The sequence below is a fragment of the Lissotriton vulgaris genome, unplaced genomic scaffold (genome assembly GCF_964263255.1).
Source record: "Lissotriton vulgaris unplaced genomic scaffold, aLisVul1.2 SCAFFOLD_1988, whole genome shotgun sequence".
Lineage (NCBI taxonomy): Eukaryota > Metazoa > Chordata > Amphibia > Caudata > Salamandridae > Lissotriton > Lissotriton vulgaris.
The window spans coordinates 403,822-426,262 of NW_028255791.1; the positions used below are offsets into that span (position 1 = coordinate 403,822).

Below are 22,441 nucleotides of genomic sequence, written 5' to 3' on the forward strand. Positions count from 1 at the left end.
CTTTTTACTCATAGCTTTATAATGGGTCATAAAGAAACATAACCTATTAAATGCCACACTGTTTTTAAGCTGAAGGGCATATTAGACAGACTCGTTCACGTACATCAAACACGTTACAGATTGACCAGGTAATGAGCTTTCTTTTTGCCACTGATATATTAGCTCCTATGATCCACCTCATAAAAACACCAGACCACGGCAACACTAACATTTGCCGTTCGTGTTTTTTTTCTCAGTTCTTAGTAGAAAAAGCCTCCACAAAGGCTTATCCACCACAGGATGTAATCCTGCTTACTGCGATTGGTCATATGCTTTCTGACTCCTGCATCTTTCCTGATGCTGGACTAACAGAATCCAATACCCCAGAAATTACAGACCTTTGTGAAGAAGTACAAAGTTCCACGAGTTTGCCAAGGCATGGTTTTGTTTTTGTGAGCAGATTCTCTGCAACAAATGCTTTCCCAAAATATGCAAGATATCAGGCTGCAGGGAGTTATCATCAAGACCTGGCATAAATATTTCCAAACCTGACGATGCTGCGAGGTAATACTAACAGTCATTCAACCCCATACAGATCTCTAATAACCAGCATTCAGCCCTTTTTCGCTTGCTAATGTGAGATTGAAATACTGTTTTAAAAGGTGGCAAGTGTTGCTAAAACACACGCATGTGATTAGCTAACTCTGCCACTAGATGTCACTGTTATGTAGTAAACGACAGGCTACGGACAAGCGAATGATCATTCTGCGATTTTTTTTTTTTTAGTTCTGACTTGACTTTGGTATTTTTTTTCCTTGTGTGAAAATCAAAAACAAAACCCTGCCGAGTGCTACTGACAGAGGGGCTTTGGCTCCGCCCACATGTATTGAAGTTCTGTACGTCCACTGAAGAGTGCCACTATTGCACTTTTTGGCCTGTGTTAACACATACTCAGTACAGCAGGACTAAGTTGGTTATGGTGACAAGCCAATGATCATGGCTAAAGGCTTGATCGGTTTATTATGAAATGTTCCGAGAAAGGCTGCAGGCCTGATGCATTCAATGTGAAAAGCATATGTTAATATCAGTCCATTTAACAGGTGGATTGATATTACTCTAAATGAAAGCCTGCAGAGAAGAATTTTGTTACTTGGAATCTTATAGCTTACTGAAGTAGGGAAGGGTTTTCATATTGGTTACTCCTCTCCCTCTCCACCCTCCCCTCCCTCCCCCTTAAAGGTTGCCATATGGAAGAGCTTAAGCTCAATACAGTAGACCTGAGTTAGTTGTGAGTCAAGTCAATGATAAGTGCTACAGATCTGATAAGTTCACTAGAAAAAAAAGATATTTCACATGCCACAGGTCTGATCGGATTATTATGACAAGGTACGACCAAGGCAGTAGGCCTGATTTATTACTGTGTAACAGATACGTTAAAGCCACTAGACCTTTAAGCGTGGATTCTTTTTGCATTGTGTTAAAGTCTGCAATTAGATATTTTGTTTCATGAAATCTCAGAGTTCTTTGTAGGGAAGGATTTTGGTATTGGTTAGCCTCTATGACAAATTCCATTTTGTGCCTCGTTTATATAGTGAGTTGCTGTCAACCATTGTTTGAGCTACCTATAGTGAAGGCCAAGGTTCATTTCCTTCAAGAGATGTTGTAACTTTTGAAGAAAGAAGCTATTCAGTAGCATAATCGTGAAATGGATGCAAAAGCAAACCTAAAATGAAGGTTCCCGCGCCATCCTATCTTCGTTTCACGTAGAAACAAAAGCGCAACTATAGTGAAGGCTTCCTTGCTTTCCAACCTTGATTGTACTTGGTTGCATAGCTACGGAGCCTACGATATAGTCCTGTTTCTTTGTGAATCAAAGATCGAATGAAGACTGCTGTCTTTAGGAATAAAGTCTTGTTTTTGTTGTTTTTGGGTACAGAGTATAAAGAGAAGGGCACTTTCTGTGCATTTCAGACACATGAGAAGAATACACCATTCAATATCCACAAGGATGTCACGGTGCTTGTTAGTCCTTCTAATTTGCCTTCTAAGTCTCTTGTAGTTTTATCCATACTGACATTCATCTCCGCCAGTTCACTTTGTAACTCTTTGATAGATCGCAGGAGGGCCAGCGCTCCAGCTTTGAGCTCCACTTCTTTATCTTACCAGGGTCTGCAGCAAGCTCCTACGTGCTCTTCTCAGATGTTCTTCATAACTAGAAAAATACTCTGTCCTTCTATCCACCATGCAGACCATGACTTCGTGCAGTCGAGCCCCAGTTACGGATGTATAACAGCAGGTCCAAATATCAGCAAGACCTTATTTAGAAATAAACAAATTAGACAGGAAATGAGAGGATTTTGCTTGTTTCTTTGACACCAACATTTGAAGCATTTGAGTGTCCAACCTACCTCATACCAGTTCTCCTATTACACCTTTACATAGTGAACAACGTAACAACTAATCTGAATTCAGTGACATATCACAGATTGAACTTCTCACCATCATCACCTGTCTAAACATCTCATACCACTTCGCTGATCCATTAACTACCAATTTGGGTAAGGAGATGTTTTTATCAGAACACCAGGTTTGGCTTCCTCTCATTAACTTCTCATTTAAACAAGGATCTTTTTTAGACTGCCTAAAGTTGGACAAGTGTATCATCTCTTGAAAAAACCCTCAGCACACCCCAAAGATCTAAATACCTACTGCCTATTTAGGCTTCTATTCTTGCTAATATCATGGAACTTTGTGTAAACACTCAATTCAAGCGGTTTTTCTGGAACAACAATATATTTGTAAACTGCCAGTCTGTATACAGCCAGTTGCTGCTCAGATCACTGTTTTGCAGATCATTGGCATTGTGTAGTAATGACACCGACCACTTCTCAGTTAAGGAGTAGACTGATCTTTATTTCACAGCCTGCCTGATACGTGGCTTCCCTCCTTCCAGCAAAGATCAACTGGCACAAATCAAAGCCATGCACCATAAGCCTCCAAATGACATGGTTCGCAGAGCACAAGACATGGAATGCCTTAAAGACATAACACATCTCCCTCCTTTACAAATGGCCACAATTTCTCAGAAAGAGAACATACAGAATTTAACAAGAAGACAAAGAAAAAATTAAGGAAACTTCATTAAAACGAAACTTTTCAATAAACTAACAGAACAGAGTATTGCATTAAAAGTGAATATATACAGAAATGAACATTCCAATACAATACAAAAACTTCATAAAAGTTCCTTGTTATGCAGTTGACAAACCCCAAAACGGAAGATAGAAGACCATACATTTATATTAAGAGATGCATATTCTTTCACATCCATATTTTTTTACATAGTTCCTTAAGTACACTGGTGCTCACCTTGGTAGTCATTGCACAATCATCAATCTTGACCCTACCCCCATGCATTAACAGCCAAGCTGGGACTAATTTGATTCCATGGTTTCCTTGCCCTCATGCAGTGTAAAGGGCGCCTTTTAGTAACTCCATTCTTCGTAGAGCAATATGCCCACACTAACTCATCAACCATCTCATCCACATCTTCACCACTCTGAAAGCCCATCAAAATGGTGTCTTTTACCAGTCGGTTAGCCCTTTCCACGGGGCCATTTGCTTGTGGGTTGTATAGGGCCGTGAGCCTATGTCTGATGCCACACCTTTCTAAAAGATTCCTTCATCTCATGTGACATACATTGCCTGTAATAAGTATATTGGGAAATCCCTCTTCTCTAAACACCCCTTCTAACACTGAAATTGTATTTCTCATTGTCACCTCCCTCATGAATTTGACTACCAGCCATTTAAAATGTACATTCATCATGACAAGAACATATTTCAAATTTGATTTCATCCCATGCATGGGCCTTATAAAATCCTTGCACACGTTACACTACGGTTTTCCAGGATCCGCAATGTGACCCCCTCTGACTAACCCCAGTCCTCAATCTCTTTTTGCTCTCTTTGCAGTCCTGGCACCCAATTGCCCAACTTGTACTTACTCATCCATTCACAGGCACCAAAATTTCTCTTGGAATCTCCTTTTGGTCAGTGTTTGTCTAAGATGCCCTTTGTGTGCCAATGTTATCATTCTTTTCCTCAAGCCTTGGGGAGGAACAAACTTGTCTATTCTCACCACCACCTATTGACCACATAGTGATAATTCCTCTAGTATCTTCACAGAAGGTGTCACACTGGGAGCCACAGTGCTTTCTCTTCTAGCCCCTTCAGAATCCTCTATACCATTTCCTTCAACTCTTCATCACATTCCATTTCTTTCTTACAATCCTCCTTTTTTCAATATATGCCAACCATGAAACAGCCCTTTCTTGTTTCCTAGCCACTACTACTCCTTATCTATATTTTTTCAATTCAAGGAAAGGGCTCGACAAGCAATCTCCTTGAGCATTCCTCTATCCTGGATTGTAATTTACTCTATATCTGCATTTTTGCAGTCTTGCCTTGCTAGCCTCACAGGGCCTTTTCCTGCCCCCTACCCCAAGTGTCAAAACCTTAACTAAAGGTTTGTGGTCTGTATGGAGCATACATTTCAAACCCTATAAATATGTTCGAAAGTATTCAACACTCCAGGCTGCAGCTAACGCTTCCCGCTCTATCACGGAGTAATTGTGTTCTGTCAGTCAAGGAGCGGGAGACAAATGCTACCTTTTTTTATAAATCAATGTGCAACTGGGACAGGATGGCCCCAGTACCAGAGGCATTGAGCATCCACTATGAAAATCATGCTCAAGGAAGTGTCAAATGGCACCAGAAATCCTGTGCTACATAACTCTTGTTTAATATATTCAAATGGGTCTTGCTTTGCATTTTTCCATAAAAAGTGCATCCCTTCCTCAACATGCCACTCAAACTTTGTTTTTTCAGCAAACTTGCCTACAAATTTTGAATGGTATTCGACAAGACCCATAAAGGAACCTAATTGATCCTTGTCCGCTGGAGTGGGAGCAATTCTTATAGCCTCAGGAAGATGATCTTTTGGCCGTACACCTTGCTAGTTATAGTGTCCCCAAGGTACTCAATCTCCTGCTCTAGGAATTGACACCTATCATTCCTCAAGGTGAGACCAACCTCGGAGATCCTTCTCAAAGCTTGTTTAACAACACAGTAATGTTCTTCTGTTCTACCAAATACCAGAATGTCATCTTGAAAATAGGTGACATTCTTTACTCCCCTGAATACTTCTAACATAATTCTCTGAAAAACACTGGCCACTGAGAAGAGGTCAGAGATCATTCTGGTGAATTGAAATGCCTCCTCCATATTTATGAATTCTGTGAGATATTTTTACTTTTCGTGTAAGCAAACTCCATGGTATGCAATTTAAGGTCCAATTTAGAGAAAAATGTTCCCTCATTCAACAACAAGATAATTTTGGTTATGTTCAGTAATGGAAAACTGTCTGCAACTATTTCTGTGATTCACACTTCTCAAGTCTACACAAAAGCGTAATCGTCCATCTGCCTTCTCTGTAATAGCCACGGGTGATAACCAACTCGTGGCTTCCATCAGCTCAATTACCCCTTCATTGAACATATCATCCAGCTTTTTCTTTATCTTGTGCCCCTCATTACCATGGGTACTCTCCTCACTTTGTGTTTTACTGATATAGCTTTCCTCTTGAGTATGATCTCACGCACATACCCCTTCAACTTGTCCAACTCCTCCTTGAAGACCTCTTTGGCTTCTTCACGTATTCTCTCAATACCAACTTCTTCCTCCGCCATTACTTGGTTAGGCACTCTGGGATTTATGACTATATGTGAGTCATAAAGGTGAATCTATCTTAAAATCGTTGGACCCTCCTTCACTACATATACTTTTCCCATTACCTCTCTCAATTCAAACTTAACGAGAACAAAAAAATACCCAATGATATAAATGGTATCCCCCTGATTATCCATTTGATTTATATCCTTAGGGAACAGAACAATCTCGGGCCATTTTTCCAGAAATAATGTTTTTGGAATTATAGTAAACATGGAACCGTAAGATCCACCTCTCTACCCGTGATCTGAAACACAGCAGTGGGTCGAGTTCTTCTACCCACACGATCACCCCCATCATGCTCCACACTCAGAACATGATCTTCAATGCTCTCTTGAGAGAACTCTCCCAATTCTGTCACTGCTACCCTCAACTTAACTTTCCCTTTGCACAGGCGTGCATAATGTGACCAATATCCACACTTCGTGCACTCTTTGATTGTAGCAAAGTAAGCTTGGGAATAACCTAAATAAAAATTACTAGCACACCTAAAACAACATTTAGCTGGTTGATTTGGAGTGACTGTTTTTTTCTGAAATTTCTTTGAATAGTTATTCAATATCCTCTCACTCTCCTGCTCCCCTTCATCCTTATTTATAGTGGACACTACTGTCCCTCCTTCTGCTAGACCTGTCTTACTCATTTCACGCATGCCAAATTCTACCACGTTTCTAATTTGTATTGTCTTTCAGTGAGGGATTTTTTGCTGCCCACAACCTCTCTTGAATCTTTTTACTCCTACATTTCACTATCAACTGGTCTCTAACTAGTTCATCATTCACTTGCCCAAATTGACACTTAGTAGAGAACTCCCTCAATCTTGTGACAAAGTCTTCAATAGATTCCTTTGGTTTCCGGGGGTGAGTATAAAACTTATATCTCGTCAGTGCTATATTAGTCTCTTTAGTGGACCTACGGTCCAAAAGCAATTTTGCTTCTTTGTAGAAATCCTGTATAGTATGATTCTCAGCATCTACTAATACATGCAAAAATTTGAATATGTGCTGACCCTCCTTCCCCAACACACTCAATAGCAATGCTTTTTTCCTCTCCGCTCTAAAATGTTGTCAATCAAGAGCTGGCATGCAATTTTCAAAGATATCTATTCATTCCTCCCACAGTATGGGAGATGAACCTTGATGTGTCAGGAAGATTGGAGGTGTTATTATGGAATTGTCTTCCATTATGTAATGCTTTTAACCTGTTCCTTCGTGACTTTAAATATTAAGGTTTTTCCTCCAAGGAGCTAGTTTTTAGGTGCTTTCCTCTAATGATTGATTGACAGCTGTGAAGTTTACTGCCGTGGGCTATGCTGTGAGATTCATTTGAGTTGTTCCTTCATCCTTCTGAATATTTGTGGCAGGACTCCAAAATGCGGTGAGAGCTAGACTGCAAGTTTATTCCTTTGGCCACGCTTTTTTCATTTGATCCTGCCAGTAAAATGTTGAATTTATACTGTAAATACTTGAAAACAGTAAATGCGTATGATGTGCTTACTCTGACACGATAAACTTGAATTGCCCCCAGCAGCTCTTTTATCGAATTTAGCTGTCACGCTCAGCCTCATGCAAGGCTCGCATCGCTCTGCCTTTCACAAAGGCTGTAAGAGGTACTTGATCGCACGTGCTCAAGCAGCTGTTGCAGTAGAGAATGCGGCGGGCCCCATCTTGTGCATGGTTCACACTGCCCGGACTTCCTCAACAGCAGATAGTGCCAGTAGCATACGCTCCTCTTGATTCGTGCTAGTTGATAGAGCCAGTAGCGCATGCTTCTCTTGACTCTTGCTAAGCTCACACTCCACATAGTCAGTGGATGGCACGTTATGCGTTTCCCCAATGCCAGGCGCTCGACCCTCAATGTCACTCTGCTCAAATAGTCCTTAAACACCACCGGTCATGCGCGTACGTGAATTAAATGCTGGTGCTGTAGTGTACGATACCAGTATTTGACGATAAAGATTTTTTTGGTTGATAACAGCACCATTAGAGATCACAGCACACTGATAGGTCCTGGGATATCACAGCACGCTGATGGGTTCTTTGGCCACAAGGCAGGCTGTTTGCTGGCAGCTTGTCGTCAAATTGTAGTAATGTCACTGACCACTTCTCATGTTAAGGAGTAGACTGATCTTTATTTCACAGCTTGCCTGTTACGTGGCTTCCCTTGTGCAAGCAAAGATCCAACTGGCACAAATCGATTCCAGACACTACAAGGCTCCAAATGAACCCAAGACTTGGAATGCCTTATAAGCATAACACATTGCTCTTAGGATGTTGGACAAAAATAACTCATACCTGCTGGTCTTGCTTGACCTCTCAGGGGCATTCAAAACTGTTACTCATGATATCCTGATCCATATGCTGAAAGAAAATATGGGCTTTGAAGGAACAGTCTATCAGAAAGCACTAACTTTGTACTCTGGGTCTAATGGAGGAATATGCTTGTACAACTCCTCATCACATCCTCTACTAACCACATACAGTGTATATGTAGGAGAAATAGTGGAAGTGGGGAAATGTCAATGGGACTAAGGAGAAAAGTGTGAGACTGGATACCACCACTCTGCCTCCATCGGAATAGTCTCCTAGAGACAAATAGTATATCTCCAATAGTCTGCCATAAACAGTCTACATGTACCTTTAACAGTGAAAGGGTATACCGTATTGATATCTTTGTCTAATTAACAGTCTGTTTTCTTGGTGTAAAGCCAACATTCCTCAAAAGGTAATTCAACGCGATCTAAGTAACTACTTGAGTGCTTACTAACCACATTTCCTACTAGCAATATAACTACCTCAAGCTTCAAAATATACACCTTTCGATTAATGACATTTCTGACTTGTCTCCTGTGCGACTGGAAAATAATACACGTTCATTAACTTTCTGTGAGCACTGTATTTAGCTATGTATGTATCGTTTACAAAACACCATTTATACCGTAATGGATAGTTCATATACATACATATGTCATAATCAATGCTACTTTATGCAGGAATTAATCTTGTTCCTTCACAAAACTATTTAGAGTTCAAAAAGAATATAATTAATTCCCAAATCTTTGACTATAAAAATCTATGTTCAAAATTAGTTCAAAGTTAATTTCCCAACTTGACTTCATTTCCGGAATACTTCTATGTAATTTAAATGCCCTTCATCAGGTTCCAAAGGAAATAAGTGTCCTTGTAAATAGGAATCACAAATTCACAAGCAAGGGCCCTAGCTGCAACCACATTGTAGCAGATTGCCCAGTAAGGACGCTGTGTAAAACTAGAAAAGTTTTTCCAGGTAAATCAAGATGGCTACCTCCAGTGCCAAACATCATGAGAGTGAAAGGATTCTTTGAAGTTGTAGTTTCATAGCAAGGGGTCATCGCTTAGTGCATCTTCCACAGTTGTGAAGCCTTTCTCTAAGCTGCACCAACACTGTGTAAACAGTGCCAGCCTTTTTGCGTCTAAATAGACCCCACATGAGCAGGTCTAAAGTATGATGACTCCACCCCCTCCAAGTCAGTATTGGCAAGCCCTGTCTCAGGCTCTGCCTCTTAACTCAATCCTGGATTGGTTCAAATTTTAACGAGCTATTTGTACACAATAGAGGGTTCCCCGTGACTTTGCATTAGCCTCAGATCTACAAAACGATTCAGCTCCTGCTGATATCTCTCTTCTAGCTTTGAGTCTGTCTAACATTCAGTCACGTCCGATGGGAGAACCCCCCCAAAAAAGTTCCTTCTGCTTTCATCACAGGCTTCATCTAAGACCGTACGAGGGTGGGTAGATTCCTCCAATGTCCTGACTCCTCTCCTATTATCATCAAAAACTCCAAAGCTCTTAGATTTATTTTAATAGCAGACTCAATCTGCTTAAACATTTGCATTTCTTAGGTAAAAATATAAATCACTAGTTTTCTCTCTTTAGGGTTATCAAACTATTCATTTCTGAACAACAACTAAAAGAAGTCCCTTAAGCTCTTGTCCTATCAAGACTAGTTTATGGAAAAGCAATCCTATCAGGACTCTAGTACCCATCAAAGCCTCCCTGCACACAACAGCCCACAGACCTCAAGAGCGCGTCTTGTTACCAGTATCACCCCTATTCTACAATCTTTGAATCAGCTTCCCGTTGAGGGTAGGTCTGCTGTTCAACTTGTCTTTATTGTCTATAATCGTTTACTCTCTGACCACTCCCATTATCTAACAACTAAACTGAAGCTCTCTGGCGACTCTTGACGAATTTGCCTCTGACTCTCACCTACTTGAAACTCCTGCCTTCACCAAAAAATGTATCTTTGAACCAAACCTGTGGTTGCATTCCTAAAATATCTGGAGCTCTGTACATTTTCAGTGTCTTAATCATGTTCTCTCTGGATGAGAACTATCCGAGGGCCTCACGATAAAGTCTGTTTGCATTTACATACATGCATGATGATATACGCTGAAGAGAATTTTCTCTCAATGCATGGATTGAAAGCAAAGCCCAGGTCACATATTGCTGTGGAGTCCTGGTTGAACGCCTATATCCCAGGAGGAGGAGTAGGCATAAGTAAGAAAGGAATGATTGGTCACAGTTCCCCATAGATTATCCTTGTGTATTTTTAGACCTCCTTCATTATCATGTTCTAATGCCTGATGGTGTACTAAACTTTTGCAGATCTAAGCCACCAAATGCATCTCTGTCGCTGTATATATGTGATATCTTAGTGCTGAAACTGTACATTATCCCTGTACACATTATTCGATCTTACTGTGCATTGTCCTAAATGCTCAACATGTTGTGCCTATATTACCTATGTTTAACTGTATAGTATCTCGCATGAAGCACTGTGATGGTTTTTGTACGAGCTATACAACAACCTGAAATAAATAACACGTACATGCTTTTGCATCATTGCTAAATATGAACGATAATATTACTTTCAATAACCCAAGACAAGCTTGCACATCCCCCATTTTTGTTGAAGTTGATAGGGAAGGGGCCATACTGTAGAGTAACTCTTGGAAAAGAATGGTCCACCTTCAAATGTAGATATTGGATTTCTAGAGGAATTGTGGTGGTTTTTCTGGTTAAGAGTGTCTCTCTAATGTCCTTCCTGTATGTTTGTATTGTAGAGCTCCCAATTTCAAGCTGCTGAGAGAAGGGCAGAGGTAAGGTATTCTTTCTGCATTGACTGTCGCGCGACCACAATAGGCCCTGCTCTCTGATTTCCTGTGGTGATGCATGCGCTTCATTGTCCTTGTTAGGCAAGAGCAAAGAGAGATTTTGGTTTGTTTGGATATGTACTCTTTCCCCTTCCAAAAACCTGTGTTTGATGTATGAGATTTACTGTACAGCTGCCCTCCATTGATGACTCAATTTAAAGCTGTTGAAATCGGACACAATCACAATGTGTACTCCAGGCTTGTTTTGCTTCGGTTGTTATTTGTAAGTCGGCCAGTACTTATTAAATGTGTTGACAGCTGGCTGAAGTTTCCTTGGCATCATTTATACTGTGCCAGCTATTCACACAAAAGCAGTCCAGATTATTTTTGACGTCATTGGACGTTGTTGTCCGATTGATAATTTTTCAGCCTCTTTCCACATTCCACCTGGTCCTGTGTTGTTGCTGCGTACTTCTTTTTTGGTAGCCCGTACTATTTGATCCTACCTTTGGGCAGGAACACTAACCTCATATCTTAGGGTTGGTGCCTTACAGAAAGGCATTGACGCAGACCGGTTTAATTCTGTATCCCGCTGCCATGACAGTTCCTGTTGAAATACAAAATAATAAATAATTAAGTCAAAATATGTTCCAGTGTTTGCAATAAACCCTTCGAAAGCCTTTTTTATGGGTAGTCGGCAAAGCAAACAGACGTATCAGAATCTCGAGTCAATCAACGAGTAAAATATTAAAGCTGAAATTTGAACTGTGTATATATATATATATATATATATATATATATATATATATATATATATATATATTATTTTGTTTATCAGTTTATACCTCCGCTCCTACGGGGAAACAGCCACTCCGAGATTTCAGGATAAACACAATTTGTGCAATGTGTCATTTAAATTCAGTTCGTGTAAAATATTTCTGGGTTGATAACATTTCAATCTGGCATGGCTCGCTCTTGAACAGAAAAATCTGCACAATCCTGTTAATTTAGAAGGGTTCTTAATGTGAAAGTGCAATACTGACAATGCATGTGTGTGTGCTGTGCTAGCACTTTAAATGTGCTTTGCTGGAGATTTTACTAGAGTTTTTTCTAAAGCGTAGATTGACTTGCGTAGATGGTGTTGAGCATTAGAAAATCGGTAGAAGGAATCAATAATGGAGAAAGATTCTTTGTTTACAGAATTATGGCTCTGTTTTCGTCCCAGGATGCAGAACCATATGCCCCTTATTCAAGGAAAACGAGAAAGGGAGGGCATCATTGCGTTTTTCTGAGCTGGTGTGTAAAAGTACATGGTACATTCACTCCTTCTCCTCGGACACTCATTGATTTATTTATTTTAATGTATGAGCTCTTCCTATCCCGAAAAGGTGACAGGGCCGTGTTCTAGTAATTATTAGAAACAGAACTAAAACCAGTTAGAAATTTATCGGACAGAATAGATCAATTTGTTGAATGAAAACCAAATAGAAAAAGAAAAAAACCATAGAGCTAGCTCAAAGCAGAATAAATATTAAACATAAATTATGGTAATCACTGTGATTCCTAAATAAAATAGAGCCTTTTTGGACCGGAAATGAACAGACTATATAAGAACCAGCGAATCCCAAACTGATTAAGTAATCTCGTGGAAAATCAATTCATAACTGGGCATGAAAGTAGAAATACTAGCTAGATTGCTTAGTGTATCAGAACTGGAAATACCTTGTTTCATCAATGACTCACTTCCAAAGACCCTAGTTACGAAGAGATTGCACGTTAGAACTTTGAATGTAATGTGCACCAATTTGAACTGAATGTGATATTTACAAGAGGAGTTAATCAAGACAGCGTGTCCAGTTTCTTTCCACCCATCACCAAGCATGGCTGCATTGAATTCGATCGGAGAGGGGTTAACTTTGAAGCAGGAAGACTTCGACTTTTTACTTTGTCCAGTCTGGAAATGACTTCAGATGGAATGACCATGAACATCACAAAAGGTTTAAGTGGTATTAGTGAGCCAAATAGTAATCGCTAACAAGGCATCATGAGCTATGCTCCCTCTTCCCAGGCAGCTCGAAGATAAAGTTCTGGACAATTGTGGGGGCTACAGAGAGGTGGTCTGACTTTAAGGCATTCATCTGTGCATACTGTGAACTTCTGGGCAGAAAAGAGGAGTGTAGTCCTAGACCTTCTTCATCCAGCCTACACATGACGTAATTCACCACCTGAAGAGTTACTGCCTCGGCTCCATAGGAAAACCAACAACCATTGGCAAAGCTCATCGTTTGCGCCTAAACCTTTGCCAATGTATTTTAGACCTATTGTACAGCGCCGCAAGCTGCTGTTCAACATGACTTTAAGACGTTAAGGAAATCAAGCGCTATGACGCGGCCAGCGTTGACTGAATCATGGGGCGTTTTTAAACCCTTGTTGCAGAACAGCACACGCAGCTGTGGTATATGTTAAAAAATTAGTGGGGGCAACACCATGGCAACCCGTAAACTTGTCTCAGGGGCCTGTCCGCTGTAAAATATTTTCAGACAGTAGCATCACAGTGCATTAGTCCGTCAAATTGTTGCTAGTTAAAAGGGTCCTCTGATGCCATGTGAATGTACTGGCTGACACAAATTAGGTAAGTCTCGGCCAACAGTCACACGATAATACTGAGCTGGTGTAAACACGCCGGGGAGCAGTGGTTCCATCGTGAGCAAAGTTGAACAAGAGACTGTCGTGTAGGAATTCATAATGATAACCATCAGCACGCGTGTTTTTCCATTCTGGCAATTTACTCCCCTACATTAGCAGAAGTGGGAGGAGAGAAATTGGAGTGGGTAGGGAAAGAGATGAAACAGGGACAGGGCAAGTGGGAAGAACGGGACATTGGGATGGGTAAAAGTAAAACCGAAAAGGTGCTGGGAGGGAGAGTTAAAAGCAAAACATACAAGGGCTGGGAGGGAGAAAACAAACATTCCTGAATCGCAGCGCGAGCAGTCGATGGGCAGTGAATAGACAGCGGCCAGTTTTATGAATGGTAAATATATTATTTTATTGTATTGCAACATTTTTGTAGCACATTTCTACCCCTAGCAGAGGCCTCGGGCGCTTTCGGTTGGTAAATTCATCCTCCTTTTGCTGGGTGTGTTGGAAGGAATGTTGGTTGAGGTATCCACTCGGGGTGAGGTGGTTTGGTTTCATTGATGTGCAGTGGCATGTGGCAGCATCTTGCGTGTGTTGCAGTATGCCACAGGAGTAAGAACGTTAGATCCACGCGCTGCCAGGACAAACATGTAGATTCTTTCCGCCTGTGAATAGTGAAGTCTTTGACCACCTTTCTGAATTGTCTATGGATGTTGTTGACCCTTATTCTCTTTGGTACTTTCTTCCGGCGTTTCCACGTCTGAAGAGAGAAGGAGCTTCCACCTAAGCATGTTTCTTAGAAGGGAAAACGACCAGAAGTGGTGCCATATTGGATCAGAGGTTTCTTTTCGACTGTACACTTAGATTTGTGACTGGAGGAAGATGGATGCTGCTCCACGTATCACCTGGGGTTCAATATGGAGTGTTTTGTAAGAGAATCTTATTACCCACCGCTAATGTACAGCTTTAGGTGCACTGGTTATGTAATCTCGTCTGCTCAAGTTTAGGATGGTCTAGCTACTGCATTCACAATACTTTGTAGCTTACCTAATTGTGTTTTTGATAGTCCGATATAGAGGACATCTTAATTTTTCAAGCTGTGATGACGCTAGTTACTGGTTTTTAAATTTTTATAAATTATATTTTATAAGCTTTTTCACAATATCTGATCTATTCACAAAACAGCATAACTGGCCTAGTAAGGCTATGCAGTCAATACAGTTGTAACATGTTACATTGCAGCCAATTACATTAAATTTCAAGTCCAGTGTGCAATCGGCTGGCATAAGGACTCGGCATTCAGAACATAATTATAATCAACATAAAAATAATGTTTTAGAACATAACATCTGCACCACCCCTTGTATCATCTGAGGTATGTTCATACATCTCTTCGAGTACCCTGCCCAATGCTGCCAAATGTCTACGAATTGACCCAGCTGCCCAACATTGCTCGTATAGTATGTAAGTGTAAAATCATATGCCTTTCAATGTCAGGGTGTCCCAGCAGTGCGTTCTCCAGAGCCTAATTGTGTATAAGCTGCTCTGCTGCTCGCTCCACATCACTTTCAGGTGTGCCCGCTGGTGCTACCGAGTGTCTCTGCCAGGCCATGCGGAAGTCTGATAAGATTGCATCCCATGCCAACGCCAAAGGTTCCTTCCGTAACCCCAACTCATCTTTGCGGCGGAGTGCTATGCTTTCTGCTTATGCCCAGCACAATAGAGATTGATGCCAGGCTTTCGCTGCCAGGGGGTCAGGAGACTTCCAGCGGCGTGTAATTAATCGTTTAGCCACAAATAGCCCCAAGTCTATATATCTAGACATCACTGTAGGAGGGTGGATACCTGACTATGGTTGCCCCCAACTTTTTGCCTGGTGTTTTGCTAGTTTTCCGACTTAGTTGACCTGGGACCCTGCTATTCAGGGCCCCAGGCCCACTGCTCTCTCTGTAAAATGGATTCCATGTACCTTAGGTACATATCTAATTGGATACTGAGTCACCTTATCAGTCCCTGTACAGTGTACCTTAGGTACCCAGGGCATAGGTGTACCCAGGGCCTACCAGGGGCTGCAGCATGTATTATGCCACCCCTGGCTGGCCATCCAAATCTGACACAACTGGCTGCACGACAGCTGGGGCAAGGTGGTGTAATCACCCTTTGCTTTAGATATAGTATCCCTACATCTAACCCTAAAATGGACACATGTATTCCTATCAGTCACTCCTATGGCAGGCCTTATCAATCCTGAAGGCAGAGTGCTTGGAATTATGTCAGATGGTGCTCTGGCATGAGCTGAGCCCATTTGCAGCTTGCGGAACCAAGTCCTAATAGCTGTTCCATGATAACGCGTACCATATACTCTTAAGTGCATTATAATCCTCGCGGTTATTTGCCAACTTTGGTATCGCTTTATCAAAACATGTCGAGTAAGGTGTCATACGAATTGGAATACTAACCCCTCGCCAATTCTGGCGACGGGGTTAGCATTCCACCCTTCTAGAGGGACACGACATGTATGTAACTGTGAACCCCAGTTAAAGTTAACTCGAGCCTCAGCATCACAAAATGGATGCTGCCACCACAGACACAAGTCTGACCTCCTGCTGCTGGGAGTCCTTCCAGCGAGGAGAGCTTGGACAAAGGGTTTCCTGTCAGGGGCGGTGCTAGCACCATCCCAGACAGGGTTTTGTGTATCCCAGGTAGGCAAGGCTGAGAGGAAGGTGACTGCAAGTGGCACCCCGGTGCTCACTGTGCAAATGCCGGCTTGAACCAGTTCCAGGGGCACACCAGCCCCTGAGCTGGGGAAAGTCCGGACAAAGGGAGAGGAGTGCAACCACCCCCCTTCCTGGTCCCACCCATGGGCAGGACCTAGTCGCGTGCCAGCCCCTTTCCTTAGTATAAAGATAGGAGCGGGCCCCCTTCCCAAATTAGATAATTCTGGATCTTGACTACTTTCCACGAAAGAACTCTTGAACATTTCTGAAGACTCTCCCTTGTGGCTAAGGAGTAGCCACCCTGCACCAGCGGGCACCATCTAAGCGCATGCGGTTTGCTGCAAGTCCATCCTCCGGATCAAGACTGCCCAGCTCGACGAGACCCGGATTCCCTGCCATCTGTGACCTCTACCTACATCATCAGCCCAGCTGAGATTCGTGGGTGTAACGAGACCCGAGGGACCGGCTATCTTCAAGACCTGCACGACGCTTATCCAGCACGACCGCCGAGGGATCCTCGAGTGAGTGCTTTGGGGTTTGAGAAGCCCTAACCCTGAGCAGCTCCAGCACCGAAGTCCAGCCCCCCAGCATCCACGAGATCTGCATGGGGCTCTTCTGCTCTTTGCTGCTCACCGCGTTGTCCGGCTACTTGCCTGCTGGCTTGTGGCCCTCCTGACGACGAACCACGACACTTCCATCGCTGGTCTGGTTGCTCCAGACTGGCCCTTGCTCCCCTCCAACAGAGGAGCACCCCGGACCCTCCTGGTCCACTCCAGACGCCATTTTGAGTCCACCGCGTGGGCTTGCATTTGCCAAGAGTTGTTGCCCCAATCCTGGGTCCAGCATCGCCGACAGCAGATACCTTCGTGGGACAGCTCGCACCTCCATCCTGGTCGCCGACAACGCCTCCTGGTCCGAGAGACTGCAGAGCCCAGCGTCGCCCACTCACCTGGTCGAGGTGACTTCATCCGGTGCCATCCTGGTGCCCACCTTATCACTGGCTAGTGTTTAAGAACTGAGTCCCCTCTGCTTTCAGGTCGTCTCCATCACCGATCCAGGCTTGGATCACATCGAACTTCATCACTGGTCGCCTGCCAGCAACTTCTTCTTTCAGGCTCCATAGACTGTAACGAGGATTCCCGACGTCTTTTGAACCCTATGCAGCCGCAGCCCCTGGGCTAGGTAACCTGAGCATTTCGGTGCTCCAACATAGGTTCACTATCTAAGTGTCCAGATCCTTTTTCGTTTTCAGCCTAACTAGTCGGATTCGTCCGATAACTGTAACTTTACGAAATCTAGCATCCATAGACTTTGTCCTGCATCCCGCGTGAGTGTGCCCACTCTGCACCCGATCTCCTTAGGCCTCCTGCTCCTAACCTGAAGGTTCAGTAGTGTAGTCCTAGCGATCCTGAAGCCTCTGGATCTTGTTACTTACCTGCTAGTATTTCGCATTCCACTTTTGTAGTATATGGTTTTTCGTGCCTCTCGGGCATTTGTGTAAATTGTGCAACTTAAAGTATTTTCTTAAGAGTTGTGTTATGTGCTTAGCTCCCTGACTCATAAAGAGATCAGGGTAGACTTGTTATAAATAAATATCCTTTTATTTTCATAACAACTTGTGTGGTGTCCTTTCACTTGGTGTTCAAGGGGTATATGTGATGGTATAACAGCTGGCTTAACACGCCCTCTAGAGTTTAGCCTAAAGACTGCTCTTGTCCATGCTACTAAGATAGCTGGTCTATAAGGTTGACGTACAACCAATCATCAATAAGGGTCGTTTGGACTGATACATAGTGATCACTAGAATAGTGAGCACTGCATATCAGGCCAACTTCTCACATTGGTGAGCAGCGGTTGGGATTTGAGCTTGCTGTTGTTTTACCACACGTATCCTAAGAATATCAATTGAAAGATCACATAAGTTCCAAGGTACATATAACTTAGCTTAGAATACTCTGAGTTCTACTGAACCAGCTGTTGTAGTTTAACAGGGCTTAGCACACCCTGACTACAACTCTAGAAAGGTATCAGTAGGCAAACAAATAGTGTAGGTAAGTGCACCACTTACACCTCACTAGAAAAGCATGTCAGACAAAGGAGGGAACTCAGAGGCCCCCCTTGTGTCAGTTGACCCTCCACAGGTCATATCAAGATATGCAGCTCTTAGCTTCAGGAGATGAGACAAGTGTGTACCTCCAGGAAGCTAAAACAGGGTTCTAACCCTACCATCCCATTTCTGATTGGTCTCTTAGAGACTTATGATGCCAGGAGGGCTTCTAACACAGGCCCTTCTAATCCAGATGGGAGCATGCCCCCCTTAGAGGGAACCCTTGGGGACCCTGACCTCAACCTCAATGAAGCAGTTAGTGAAGGTGAGGAAGAGGATCAGGAGTTGTCAGGGGATGAGGCAGACAAGGGTCAGGTAGAAGTCAGTAGACTCACCAGGACCAACTTAAGCAGGCATGAAAATGGACTTGGGGGACCACCAGGCCCACTCTCAGGCAGGCTTAACATTGGGAGTGGACGAGTTAGGTCTCTATCCAGAGTCTCTAACAGATCCATTCGAACCAATGGCTCTCAGACCTCTTCTCACCGAGGGATGACATCCCCTCAGAGGAGAGAGCATGAGGCCAAGATGAGGGAAGTCAATCTCAGGATTGAAAGGGAAGAACTTGCCCTGGCCAAAGAGAGACTTGCCTTTGCTAGAGAGCAGAAATTGAGTGGGGCAGACCCCACTGGTGGCAGCATTTTACCTAGAGAAAAGGACCGGAGTTTAGACACTAGACACCTGAGTAAGATAGTGTCCCCCTTTAAACAAGGGGATGACATCCACAAATGGATGACTGCTTTGGAGAGGGCCTGCACTGTCCAGTGCATCCCCCAGAGTCAGTGGGCAGCTATCTTGTGGCTCTCCTTTGAAGGCAAAGGTAGAGATAAGCTCCTCACTACTAGAGCTGAGGATGCTAACAATTACCAAGTCCTGAAGAATACACTGGTTGATGGGTTTGGCTTAACAACTGAACAGTACAGGTTGATGTTCAGAGACACCCAGAAAACTCAGTCTCAGGATTGGGCTGACTTTGTTGATTGTGCCACTAAGGCTTTTGAAGGCTGGCTACTGGGAAGTAAGATTACTGATTTCAAAGGATTGTACAATCTAATTATGAGAGAGCAAGTCTTAAGTAATTGTCAGAACCAGTTATTACACCAGCACCTGGTAGACTCTGATCTTACCTCTCCACAAGAATTGGGTAAGAGGGCAGACAAAAGGGTCAGAACCAGGATTAGGCCTAAGAACCAGGGTGGTGACCAAAAGAAGGAATTAACCAAGCCTCAAGAGAAGGGTGGGAATAAATCTTCTGATCAGACCCCAGGGCCCCAAAAATCTCCTGAAAAGGGTGGGTCCCAAAATCCTTCCATTTCCCAAAAGAAGCCTTATTGTCATACCTGCAAACAGGTAGGCCATTACAAAACTGACAGCAGTTGCCCAAAGGCCAACAACAATAAGGAGAACATACCCCCAAACAAAGCTTCCCAGCCTCCTGTTACTACTAGTAGTAATCCCCCAGGTGGTGGGAGTGCCCCCAAGAATCTGGGTACATTTTCTTTGGGAGTTCCTGGGAACTCTGGCCTAACCAGGTCCCCTGACTTAGATACTCTTGTCTGTGAGACTGGCATGGGGTTTGCCAACTTCACAGCTTGTCCCAACACGTTGGGCAAGTACAGACAGGAGCCCCTCATCAATGGTTCAAAAGTTGAGGCCTACAGAGACACAGGGGCTAGCATCACCATGGTTACTGAGAGCCTAGTCCTCTCAAGGCAACTTATACCTGGAGCCACATACCAGGTGATGAACATTGATGGAGTGCAGAGAGATCATCCCATAGCAGTGGTAAATCTCAGCTGGGGAGGTGTCACTGGCCACAAGAGAGTGGCAGTGTCACCAAACTTGCCTGTAGATTGCCTACTGGGGAATGATTTAGAGATCTCAGCCTGGGCTGAGGTAGAGCAAGAAACCCATTTTAAAATGGTAAACCTCCATGGTAAGGTTAGTGGGGCAGTGATAGCCACAGCCCCAGTCCAAGATGTTCTCCCTGAACAGGTTAGGAGGGCTGTGCCAGTCACAGCCCTATCCCAGAAAGATACCTTTCCTGAACAGGTTGGCAAGGCTGGGATGGTCACAGCCCATAACCAAACTGAGTCCCTTCTTGAAAAGGTTGGTGGAGTTGTGATGGCCACAGCTCAAACTCAGAGAGATAATAGTGTTGTGAAGCCTGAAACTATGGATCACTCCACTCAGACAGAGAGCATGGAGGAGGAAGAGAAATCTCCCTCCCACCCACCAGACTTTAGGAAAGGATCAGCCTCCTCAGGGAACTGATCTGACCCCTTGTGAAGGAACTGCCCGAGAGGTAGTCAGGCCTAGCCTGGCAGAGCCTCTGATGTCAGTGGACCCTTCCAAGGTGGGACCCAGTCTGGAGCAGGTAACCTGCCCATCTCTACCCTGCCTCAGTTAGCCCAGGGCTGTAGAGGTCAGGGAGGCCAGTGGTGGACCCCAAAGGGCCCCCTGTCCAAAATAACTTCACAATGAGCAGATTAAGGGCACTGAAGCTAGTAATCCTAGCCCAGTGAAAATAAAACAAACTCCTGAGGGATCCCCCTTAAAATTAGCTAGGGACCTCCCACAGATGGACACTGTTGGGCACAGCCAAACCTGGGGCCTAAAAACCCCAAACCTGACCTGTCCCTCCAGTACGCCAAACAGAGGGACTCAGCCTCCAGCTTTAGGTAGCCAGAGGTTGACCCTGAGAGCTCATAGCAACTCAGTACTGCAAAGAAAGGCACATATGGTGGATAGTGATTGGAGGAAGTTGAGCCCAACAGTAGTGGAGTCTCACTTCAGTACTCCATTCCCACGCCAGCCTTTTACTTTGCCAAAACACACCACAGGTAGAGATTCCCTATGGTGGAGACCCTCAGATACCCTTAGGGTGAGGGATTGCTTAGTGGACCATGATATAGGGGGTAACCATGCCAGTGCAGGTACCACCTCATATGGCCACTCAGGCAATATAGGCTTACCTGGTCAAGGATAGCCTTATCTCCTTTCGTTTGGGGGGTGGGGGGGGGGGGGGGGTTATGTAGGAGGGTGGATACCTGACTATGGTTGCCCCCAACATTTTGCCTGGTGTTTTGCTGGTTTTCCGACTTAGTTGACCTGGGACCCTGCTATTCAGGGCCCCAGGCCTACTGCTCTCTCTGTAAAATGGATTCCATGTACCTTAGGTACATATCTAATTGGATACTGAGTCACCTTATCAGTCCCTGTACAGTGTACCTTAGGTACCCAGGGCATAGGTGTACCCAGGGCCTACCAGGGACTGCAGCATGTATTATGCCACCCCTGGCTGGCCATCCAAATCTGACACAACTGGCTGCACGACAGCTGGGGCAAGGTGGTGTAATCACCCTTTGCTTTAGATATAGTGTCCCTATATCTAACCCTAAAATGGACACATGTATTCCTATCAGTCACTCCTATGGCAGGCCTTATCAATCCTGAAGGCAGAGTGCTTGGAATTATGTGAGATGGTGCTCTGGCATCAGCTGAGCCCGTTTGCAGCTTGCGGAACCAAGTCCTAATAGCGCGTACCATATACTCTTAAGTGCATTATAATCCTCGCGGTTATTTGCCAACTTTGGTATCGCTTTATCAAAACATGTCGAGTAAGGTGTCATACGAATTGGAATACTAACCCCTCGCCAATTCTGGCGACGGGGTTAGCATTCCACCTTTCTAGAGGGACACAACATGTATGTAACTGTGAACCCCGGTTAAAGTTAACTTGAGCCTCAGCATCACAAAATGGGGATGCTGCCACCACAGACACAAGTCTGACCTCCTGCTGCTGGGATGATTTACAAAAAGGGGGGGTGGTGGTGATGAACAGAGTGTCTGAGTTAAACAGACCACTCTTACCCAGTCCAAAGATCAGGGCTTGATCCATCACCATTATTTATCTCACTGCCCCATCCCAGCTCAGAACCTGGCTATATGCAAATCAGTCTGTCCCTGCCCCAGTGCATCATGGGAACAGGGCAGACTAAACTACCAAGCCAATTCTTCACCAGAAAGGAGACAAGCTACCTGGGGACCGGTTTCTGGCATTTCAGCCTTCTTCGG

At 43.8% G+C, this 22,441-nt stretch overlaps 1 protein-coding gene across 1 annotated transcript in view; it reads left to right on the forward strand.

Moving 5' to 3' along the window:
- The window catches only part of LOC147658895 (putative RNA polymerase II subunit B1 CTD phosphatase RPAP2), a 189,979-nt gene that overhangs the window by 149,502 nt on the left and 18,036 nt on the right, over window positions 1-22,441 (forward strand). Inside the window, exon 7 of the mRNA XM_086952049.1 lies at window positions 10,874-10,909. Coding sequence (XP_086808175.1) covers window positions 10,874-10,909 — 36 coding nt within the window. The remainder of the gene's footprint in view (window positions 1-10,873; window positions 10,910-22,441) is intronic.